Genomic DNA, 11,345 nt, shown 5'->3' with positions numbered 1-11,345 from the left:
ACCTCCCTCTGTTGATGGTCTGAAGCTTTCTCCTAATTCCCAGCTCAACATCTTCTTGTCCCAACATTGACTTTAATTTTAATTTCTTTTCTTCCTCTTTTGTTTATATTTCTACTATGCTCAGGGCTGTCCCTACCCAACACAAATTCTTCTGAGCTAATCAAACTGGTTTTCTGGTTTTCTGCTTTCTTAGCTCTCTGTTTACCAAGATGAGTAGCACGTTGTCCCAGAGCAAGGCAAACCCACATGCTGCTGAGGTGAATTGCTCATCTTTTGTTCATTATGGAGGGAGCTGAGAGAAACTAGCTTGAATATAGATGTTTCACTTTTAGACAGCTAAATTTATGTGACATGAATTCCATCCCTGGTGCTGCAAGAACACATGCTGTAGAAGGTCCTAATACTATCCAAGTGTAATGAGTTCATTAACCACAAGATGGGATACAGCTGGGTGAACTTAGGCTGCTCGAGGTGCAATGGAAAAGGAGGTCAATAGGAAATGGGGGTGGAAAAAAAAGGAATTATGCAACTTGCTAATGCTTATGCAGTGACTTAACCTTATCTTTCAGTGTAGGAATGAAACTGTTAAAAAAAAAAAGGGTTTAATCTCCCTAACCACAAAAGGGACAGGGTTGCAGTCCCAGGCCTGTTCTGGGATACATTTCCCTGAGAACTGAACAGTATGCACTTGAGGAAACACAAAAGTAGGGGAATAATTTTCTCTACCCAGCAAGGAATCAGGAAACATGTTATACCTGGTCTTTTTTTCATCAAGCTGGTCTGAACTTTGGCTCATAAAAGCTTTCTATGTTGTTGTTTAGAAGTGTGAAGGAGGCCAATGGGTATTTGTCTGGAACATCACTATAAATTGCCAGGCCAAAGTGCTCAATGGAGTACAGGCTGTTACACTCAGAATGGCTTTGCCATTTGCATTGGAAAATAACAACTATTTGTACATATAAGGCAAAGAAAGATCATTTAGTCATCCACTCTGAACACCTTGTCAATTTTTCTACACTTCCAAGCATCCTTCCATCAATGCCAAATTTATATCTGACTGTTTTTTGCACACCAACATCACATATTTATTCCTTTGGCATCAGGCAATTTCTTATTGTATTTACCACCTTCTGAAGCAACAGATAACTCCCTATCATTGCTTATTTTATGACTTTGGTTCTGCTTTCAGATCAGAAGAGTAGACTTGTTTCCCAGAGACAATATGAAGTTGGTGTGCTATTGCTGGAGTTTAGAGACTGTCTTGCCCATGGGTCTATCACCAGCTGCAGGACCACTCCTCTGGAGTCTGCCTGTACTAAATAGTGGAATGCCTTGTTAAAGATACCCCTGGTATTTCCTCACAGCTGAGAGCATGCAGCACCTTGCACAGAGACTAGCTCGGGTCTGGGGAGCAACGATAGCTTCATAATGACAGCTTTATCTGAAGATAATCAGTTCAGCACATCAACAGAGCTAATTAAGGGTGTTAAGAGTGGCATCACACTCAAGTAAATATATTATTTCAAGTTAAGGAGTTGGTTTGAAGGTACTGTACAAGTACTGCACTTGGGGTGATCTTCAGACACAATGGGTATAAAGGGCTCTGGTCCAGAGACACATTTTTCTGTTCTTACTTTTTCCTCTGGCTGTGATAGATGTCTGCTCAACAGTAATGCTGTTGAGCAGACATATATCCGTCCAGATGGGTTCAAAGCAGAGACCAATGACAATGTTGATGGATAGGTAACAGAGCCCTTAGGAGCTCCTATGTATTACTGAAAAACAATAGTTAAACCTATAGCCAGGGCAGGAAGTGCAGACCACTGGTCCAGGAAAGCAAATTAATCAAGTAGTTCTTGCAAAACTTTGATATGCCTGATAGAGAACACATTTTACTGTTTGTGGGGTAATGACTTTGAAGGACCTTGCCAAACAGCCCTTCAAGCTCTGCTAGAATGGAGTAGCACGTAGTTACCTTTCTGATCCCATGCTAGTTGCATATTAGCTGTGAAGTACCGGATACATCACAGATGCTTCATAAGGGTAATTGACCTGCCTGTAAAGATAAAACTTCTCATATAATTTCTTACTTTGCCTACTAATGTTTCTTAAATGCACAGTAGTTTATAAATATTTTCCTGCAGCTGAGTATCCATGGTCTTTGGTTAGGCAAGTCATGCCTTTTCACCAGGTCTCTGGGGAAGTCAACAACGTAAGGGCACAATAAATCTGATAGAAAATACAATAGGGAAAATAATGCCAATCATGGCCAGAATTGCTGGATGAATTTTATGGGTGACGTTATATGGCAAATCTGCCAAGAATAGCAAGCCTGTGCACAGGGAGTTATGAATTGTATTCCATGGTCTCTGCTTTCATAAGTCAATGGTTGCTGTAGTTGCAAAGATAAGCTAGAAAATCCTGACGTGTAGATGAATGATCCACTCATGTCCAATCTGAATTTTCAGAGAGCCTGAAGCAACAGTTCTAGACTGATGTAAGGTCTGAAAGTGAACAATACATTAGCAGAATTTGCAGATGATCAAGAAATGAATCAGGTCTTCAGAAAGTGTAAATTGGGATATCTTTCTTGAATTGGCTGAGTGACACTTATTAAAATCTGTTCTGGAATAGTTTTTAGATTTTTTTTGAAATGTTAAGAAATTCTATAAAAATAGAGGACTAGGAAATACAAGAGCTGTCAGGTTATACAGAAATGATAAGGAGTGTACTTTGTAAGGACAAATTATAATACTCTTACATCTTCAGGGAATTTCAATTTAATTGAAACCACTCAAAGGAGAAGAAAAAAACCTCCACCAAAATTATAACTGGGGGCAGCTGAAGTAAAACATCAACGGAAGTTATAAGCAGTGTTAATAAAAGGAATAAAGACAGTACTGAAAGTAAGAAAAGGCCATGACATAGACAGAAGTCAGTGCTCTGTTTTGCTTACTGTTAGTGGTTTGGTGTCTTAAACTTTGGAGATGGAATTTTCTTTGTTTGCCCTTGTCAGCCCAAGTAAGCAGAGGAAAAAAAAAATTACTCTTTCAAAGCAGGAGCTCACTTTGTCCAAAATTAGGCATCAAGCATTAGGGTATAGAAATTGCTCCCTGAGGATACTTACCTCTTCTCCATTGACTGTAAAGAGATCCTGGGTAGACTGGGTTGAACTATAAAGGTCTAACATTTGGATGTGACCAGTGCTGTTTAATGTTTTCTTTAACGACCAGGGTGATGGGGCAGAGTGCACCTTCAGAAAGTTTGAAGATTACAAGAATTTGGAAGGAGTAGTTGATAGACCAAGTGATTGGTTGTGCTGTTATTCAGAGGAAACTGGGCAGGCTGGAGGAATAGGCAGAGAGGAACATCATCAAGTGCAAGAAAGAGAAATGCAAAGTCCTGCACCTAGAGAGGAATAACCTTATGCACCAGGACAAGCTGGGGACCAGCTGGCTGGAAAGCAGTTTTGCAGAGAAGGACCTAAGGCTCCTGGTGGACACGAAGTTGATCCTGAGCCAGCAATGTGCTCTGGTGGCAAAGGCGGCCAAACACATTGCCAGCTGCATGAGGAAAAGCGTTGGCAGCATGTCAAGGGAGGTGATATTTCCTCTTTCTCAGCCCTGGTGAGACACATCTGGAGTGCTGTGTCCAGTGCTGGGCTGCTGAGTACGAGACAGACATGAACACACTGCAATGAGTCCTGCAAAGAGCCACAAAGATGATTAAGGAATTATGAGGAGATACTGAGAGGGCTGGGGCTGTTTACCCTAGAGAAGAGAAGATTCAGGGGCATCTTATCAATGTGTAGAAATATCTGATGGGAGGGTGTAAAGGGGATGGAGTCAGGCTCTTCCCAGCAGCTACCAGCAACAGGACAATAGGCAACAAGCACAAATAGAAATACAGGAAATGAAACTTAAATATAAGAAAACACTTTTTTATTGTTATAATGGTCAAGTACTGGAACAGGTTGCCCCGGACATGGAACTTGTGGAGTTTCAATCCTTGGAGATATGCAGAACCTGATTGGAAATGGGTTTTGAATAACCTAAGTTACCTGCTCTAGCTGACCTGGCTTTGGGCAGGGGAGTTGGACTAGACAGTCTCCAGAGGTCCCTGCCAACCCCCAGTTCTGTGAATTCCCCTTATCAGTTATTCTTTCTTCTTGCAAAACTGCATTGCTCTGATTTATTTCCTACACAAGTCCTCATGGAAGTCAATGAAATTCCTAAACTTAATTCATCATGTAGAAACATTCAAACATGTGGACTCTCTTTTGCATATGGGAGTCACAGTGTCTGCAATTTATCATTTCTTATTTTTGTAATCACACTTTTATCTTCATTTTTAAAAAGGGAGTTCTAGTAAAATTCATAGGTGTTTTCTGCATGCTATGCAAGGAAAAAAATATCAAAAAAAGTATTCCTCCAGATAGAAAAAGGACTATTACTGAGTGTTGTTGGCAGGCTTGGTTGTTCTTTAACACTGAAATGCCTAGGCCAGACAGCAAGTTGAATATGTTTCTTTCAACTATTTCCATGCAAATTTTCTGCTAACATTGTATCAGCTCTTTTTTTAAATTTTGTTTCCTGAAGTCAAAAAGCAACAATTTCCCTGAACGGTGAAAACACTGGATATTAGAAGAGACTACCTGATTGCATCTGTTATTAATGGACATTTTGCAACACAAGACCCAATATCAGTTCATGTGTTAGAACGATGGCTGGATTCCCTACAGACTGCATCCTTCCTTGTGGACAATCCTGTAATGAAATCCAGGTTGCCAACTCTTTCAGGCAAAGGTGTGGCATTTCTGCCTGAGGCCCTCAAGACATTCATGTAAAGCTGAAAAGGGCTGAATTCTCCCTTGCAGCAGTAAATCATTTCTGAAATCCACGTCTTAGACCTCCTGACACAATTATCCTTCACATCCTGTTTTGTCATTGACAACAGACATAGTGAGTGGAAACAAGGACACTAGGGACTTTTCCAGTTAAGCACGCAAGGCAAGAAAAGGTAACAAATGTCATCTTGGTTTTTAAAAGAAGAATAGAGCCAGATTCTCAGCTGTTGTGATCCATGCAGATACTTTAATTCCAGTGAATTTACAAAGATTAATGCAAGTAAATGAAAAAAAAAAAAACCCAAAATATTTAAACTCCAATTAAAAATAAGTGGTATATTAAAGATAGTAGAAAGGCCATGATGTTGTTCTTTTTGTTTGCCTTAATAGGTCTGCTTTTTACAGACTACTTTCTATGGGAAACTTTAGAGCTCTTGCTGTCTGGTATTCAATTAATTTTCCTTTCAGTTCTTCTGTTACCTTAAATATTTCAGCATCAACTTATTGACATCCTAAACAGTCTAATTCCTTCTCAAGCTCTTGTGGTAGGTCAAACTTTGCTATTTGGAGTTTCATATTGCTGATCCATACACTTCAGAAGAGACTGAAGGCAGGGTTATTCTGTCCAAATTTAGGTATCCACAATGTCATTGTCAACATATGTGCTAACTGTTAAGAACTCCTTTAGACTCATGGAAGAGAAGTAGAAAGTATGAAGTAGACAGTTAAAATAGGTCAGACAAATTGTTTTCTTCATATGTCTACTTCTCTCTGTTGACTATCTAAAAAGAGATTTGGCAATGAGCTCATATGTGAGTATGCATCTTCTAGGTTTCTAAAATCAGGTGACATGTCCTAGGTCACTGAAGGGTTGCTTCCCCAACTCTGCTTATTTCTTGCTAACAAGAGTCTCAGTTGACATGAAGAAGGTTCACCATGATGCATGGGATTTTACACCTTGTATTGAGACCCTAAAGAAGGTAGATAGAGTATCAATTACATGATTACCTGTTCAGATATAAGCCAAGCATGTCCATCTAGCAAACATTGTGTCATAAACAGCTGTGGAGTTTCGTTCTCTAGTGAGAACTTGGAAATGCCAAGGGAGTCGTCTGTGAGCCAGGCTGACTGGTGACAGCTGGAGTATTCTCCTTGACACCTTCTTTCTTTTGCAGCCCATCATTCTCCACCAATGTTTATTGTGTATAGGGAAATACTCTTCATGTCACTAGGAAGTACTGGGATAACTGTGCATGGAGTGGGTGACTTTGCTGCAATGTAAAGTATTCAGTCTGCAAAAGCTCAATTGATCCTGCATGTTGTCAGAAGCTTTCAAATTTCCACACTTGTGTAGTAGCTCGGTCATGGTGCAGGAGAAGGATGTGGTGGGCAGCCCTGACTAGACATTGAATTAAGATTAATTAAGTAATGAACTTACATTTGACCACCACTTGTCTAAACCATTGTGGATCAGCTTTGAAATTTATTGCTTTCCTTTCAAACCACTGGTGCATGTCACAGAGGACCATAACAAAGAGCCTAGCAGATCAGATTGTTTCTTTCTTTTGGGTGAGATCTCAATAACAGCTGATCTGCCTTATAAAGTCACTATAAATCCTCTTTCATTCATCCCACAAAGGTACACTCCATCTGAGATGCTGTATAACAATTCCACCCATTACTTGATATGGTGAGGTCTGATTCTTTTAAGCACTTATTCTTTTATGCCCCCCCGGGAGTAAGCTCATCCTACTTGGAAAGGACTCGCTGTCTGGTTTTGTTGGTTACTGACATCATATTGTGCATTTCACACTTATGGGCTTCTCATGGTGCAATTCTCCTCACCGGCCTTTAGGCTTCTGTAACATAGCCCACATATGAGCTAAGCACTCCAGAGTCCCTTTTTAGATAGGGGAAAGAAATGGGCACTTGCAGCAAAACATGTTTTGCTGGAGCTTTTCCAACTTGCCCTGAAGTACCTGTGATTTGCCACTAAGTAACACAAAGAATCTGCTGTGGCACTGAAAGTGTCTACAGTGGACAAATGAATCCACCTTCATAGATGATGAATTACTTTAACTCATTAGCTGACCAAAACAAGTCTTTTTTTTCTTTTTTATTCCTGTATTTCAGCCATGCTTGAAATAATCCCCTGAAGCCCATTCCATTTTAGTAACAACTGACTGATTATCAGATTCGCAGACACTTAAACTGCCCTTCTGTTTCACCAGAGATAACTGAAGATTTTTGTATATTGGGGAACTGTATATGCATACCTGAAAGTTGCAACCCCCATGCTATTGGTTATTCTGACTTCACTAATTTTAATTACGGTAACAGATGCGGATAAAAAAACAACATGAAACATCAGTGTCTCTAATTTACTAATGAAATTACAGGATTTGGCTACCAGTGACATCAGAAGACAATATGATAATTCAAGCTTCCCTTCCAAATCCTATATTCATCTATTTCTTTTCCCAGTACTGAATGGAAATATTTTATAAATGTTGCCCATATTTTTATAAGTTCATTTTTCTAGTAAAACATAGCTGATAGTACCTGTTTGTGAGATAGCTAGCCTTTTATTGGTAATAGGTGGACTCTGCACCTACGTATATCATACCTGCTAGGAGCTGCTAAACAGTATATATGGGTCCTGCTGCAGGTCTGGGGCATAAGTTCACAGAACTGGTAGTTGTTATTACCTAACAAACACTTGAGTCTCTGTGGACGATATGAAGGCCTCAGCCCAGTTTTTGCTGCAGGTTTCCATGACTACCTTGAAGGCAAAAATGAAGTCGATTCTTTTACTTTCTCTGCAAAATGTGAAAGAAAGGCAATGAAATGGTTTGCACATGTTCTTGTCGTCTCTTTAGAAGTTCCTTTGAAACTAAGATAAAACAGAAAACATCCACTCTCCATTTTTCTAACCTAGTGAATGCCAGGTTAAAGGAAAACTGGGTCTTCAAATATTGGAAAAAGTGTATTTTAAAGGATACCACTTTCCCACAGGGTATCTGCCCATCCGTTTAGCCAGGCATCTCCCACCCTTCCATTGTATTTAACTAGTATTTCTGATGCATTACGGTGGCAGAATCCAAAGATAGAATTCAATCTCCACACTACTCTCTGGTCTTTCTGGACTGGCCTGCACACAGGAGTGCAAATGATCAAGAAATAATTTCAAATCCAATGTCTGCTAATGCATCTGTCTGGTTTTCTGTTGCTTCTGTTAATGGAGTGACTTTCTTTTTCCAACTCCTCACTGCTGAATGTCACCACAGATGTTTGCTGTCCTCCTTGGCTGAGATCTTAACAGTCCCTCATTATTTGATAAACCATCAGAAATACAGTTAAGTAATTAAATTCAGTACCAGAGCACAGCGAGAGTGACTGATCAAGTGAGGATGGAAGAAAGAGATCCGTTTAGAGGGAATTTTATGAATCATTGTTCTCCATTTAGTCAGGGTCTGGATAGAGAAGAGAAAAATTTAGAGAGAGATTAATTTTCCTTTTTTCATTTTTTAATTGAAAGACTCTCTCCTTTCTAAATGCTGATGTCTTGGCAGTATGTTGTAGTCAGTATAAAAATTGAGTGTCCCCTGATCGTAAAAGTTCTTTTACATTTGCCTTTGTCATTCCTTTATTTACTTTCTGTCTTTGGTCTGTTTGTTTTTTAGTCTTTTCTCCTTTGTTATATTTCCTCACTTTCCCTCTGATATTTTAAATGTTTTTCCAATATGATCTTGCTTTATTCTTTCTCTAATTATTTGTGTGTCTGGTATCCATGATTAGTTATTATCTATGATCCCTTTCTTTTCTACTGTCAAACATTTGCTTATCTGTTTAAACATTTCTCTAGTTGCGAAGATGTATGTCAATTGTGTTTATGCCCATGGAGGTGAGAGGTTGTGGCATGTAGGAAACCTACATCAGACAAGAAGATTTTAAAAGAGGCCTTGGCATTCAAAGGCTTCGTTTTCACTTGGAAATAAAACAAATGAGAGACAGTTCCCTGGCTCTGAGACACACTGGTGTGGCACAGCTCATGCCCATGGGGCTGAACTCTCATACCTTTCTAAGCAGAGGGGTTGCACCTAAACTGCTATAGACATTGCCAAAGGACCTCCGGATGAGCTTATCTTGGAGGAATTTGGTCTATAGGGTAGACATTCACTGAAGGGGTGTGGTGGGTTAACCTTGGTTGGAAGCCAGGTTCCCTCTAAGCCATTCCATCAATCCCCCTCCTCAGGCAGACAGGGGAGAGAAAATATGACGAAAGGCTTGTGGGATGAGATAAGGACAAGGAGATCACTCAGGAATTGCCGTTGAGGGCAAAACAGATTTGACTAGGGGAAATTAATTTCATTTATTACCAATCAAATCAGAGTAGGATAATGAGAAATAAAAACAAATCTTATAACACCTTTGCCCCACCCTTCCCTTCTTCCCATGCTCAACTTCACTCCCAGTTTTCTCTACTTCCTCCCTCGGAGAGGCACAGAGTGATGTGGAACGGGGATCATGGTCAGTTCATCACACATTGTCTCTGCTGCTCCTTCCTCCTCATACTCTTCCCCTGCTCCAGCGTGGGGTCCCTCCCACAAGAGACAGTCCTCCACGAACTTCTCCAACATGGCTCCTTCCCACGGGCTGCAGTTCTTCATGAACTGCTCCAGAATGGGTCCTTTCCAGGGATGCAGTCCTTCAGGAACAGACTTCTCCAGCATGGGTCCCCCAGGGGGTCACAAGTCCTGACAGAAAACCTTCTCCAGTGTGGGGTCCTCTCCCTCCATGGGTCCACAGGTCCTGCCAGGATCCTGCTCCAGCGTGGGTTCTCCACCCACAACCTCCTTCAGATGCATCCACCTGCTCTAGCATGGGGTCCTCCATGGGCTGCAAGTGGATATCTGTTCCACTGTGGACCTTCATGGGCTGCAAGGGGACAACCTGCTTCACCATAGTCTTCACCATGGGCTGCAGGGGAATCTGCTCTGGCACCCAGAACACCTCCTCCCTCTCCTTCTCATTCCTCTCTTCTGGCTGCTGTTGCACAGCATTTTTTTCCCCTTCTTAAATATGTATCACAGAGGTGCTGCCACCATTGCTGATGAGCTTGGCCTTGGCCAATGGCAGGTCCATCTTGGAGCCAGCTGGCATTGGCTCTATTGGACGCAGGAGAAGCCTCTAGCAGCTTCTCACAGAAGCCACCCCTGTAGCCCCCCTGCTACCAAAACCTTGCCATGCAAACCCAATACAAGGGGATCTATCTCAGGTGAGGGGCAACTGGGGAAAGAAAACTAATGAGTATGAAATTGTACCTCCATGCTAAAAACCTGACTGTAGGTAAGGCATCAAATGAGACCTCTGTGTCACCAAGGTATCAAGATCTGAGGCAGGATTGTGTTTTGAAAGGTAATGAGGATTGGATCCAGCCAGAGACTGAGACAGAGATGTTCTCTTGAATGAAAAACTGTTTGAGGAATCATCATGATTTGGAGTGAGTGGGAATTTTTAAACACTGGGTTATGGCAGGAGGTGTTAGGACGGAGCTAATGTCAGGTATGCAACACTGTTGATGTCCTGACCACCTGTCTAGCTCCTTGGCAGAGACCAAACAACGGAAGTCACAGATATGCATGACACTATCGACCATATAAGTCAATTCTGTCTTATGTCATGGATGAATCTCAAGCCTGACAATATAATTAGTTCCTTTGCATCTCTATTGCTGAGTTCTCAAAAAGGTATCAGATTATTAACAACTCTGGTCATGGATTTTGTTATCTGGACAAGTGATCTCTGGGAGTAAATCATCATGTTGTACAGTCTCCTAAAAAGCCTCCAGACAGTTGTGCTTTTGAGACACTACTGAAAATCATGAAGGTCAAATCATGACTTCAGAAATAAAGCAGACAGTTAGGTCCTTTTTCTGTTTCAAAATAATCCATCCTGTCTTCTCCTTTGGGTACAATTAGGTCTTTGCAGCTACAGAACCTGTTTCCGTAGTTTCTATGATACAAGTTACTGATCTTACAGACATATATTTTGGCTTTAAATTAAGTATCCAAGACCATCTATAATAGCTGCAATCCAGACAAGTATGGTTGATCTCTAATATGTACAATTCACAGTTCAAGTGTTGCCTTCTCTCTTTTCTGTCCGTTTCTTTTTTATTCTCTTCATGTTTTCCATATTTATAATAATTTTCCTCTTTCACTGCAGAGATTTGAGTCTTGATGTGAAGACCTTAACCAAAAGATCTGCAGAGAACGTGTGCTTCAGCCCTAATAATAGATTTAACAAGCAAAACTTGACTAAAGTTCAAAATTAAGAGAGAAGATGGCCATCAATTGGAAGATCTGCTTCTTCACTCTCATATTGCTTCCCATGGTAAGGAAAAATGTTTTTATTCACATTGTACTGATATAAATACTTGTTCTTAAGGCCAGCACTTGCTAAGAGTGAAGGCTCTGTTGCAGACACTGATTCTGGC

General features: G+C 40.7%; 1 protein-coding gene across 1 annotated transcript in view; it reads left to right on the top strand.

Annotated features, from left to right (window-relative positions):
• The first annotated feature begins 11,191 nt into the window (after nt 1-11,191).
• Nucleotides 11,192-11,345, top strand: part of ADCYAP1R1 (ADCYAP receptor type I) — a 103,332-nt gene continuing 103,178 nt past the window's right edge. Inside the window, exon 1 of the mRNA XM_075706534.1 lies at nt 11,192-11,242. Within this exon, the coding sequence (XP_075562649.1) occupies nt 11,192-11,242 (51 nt within the window). The remainder of the gene's footprint in view (nt 11,243-11,345) is intronic.

The sequence above is a fragment of the Pelecanus crispus genome, chromosome 2 (assembly GCF_030463565.1).
Source record: "Pelecanus crispus isolate bPelCri1 chromosome 2, bPelCri1.pri, whole genome shotgun sequence".
Lineage (NCBI taxonomy): Eukaryota > Metazoa > Chordata > Aves > Pelecaniformes > Pelecanidae > Pelecanus > Pelecanus crispus.
The sequence above is the reverse complement of the archived record's forward strand: the minus strand, read 5'-3'. Positions and strand labels throughout refer to the sequence as shown.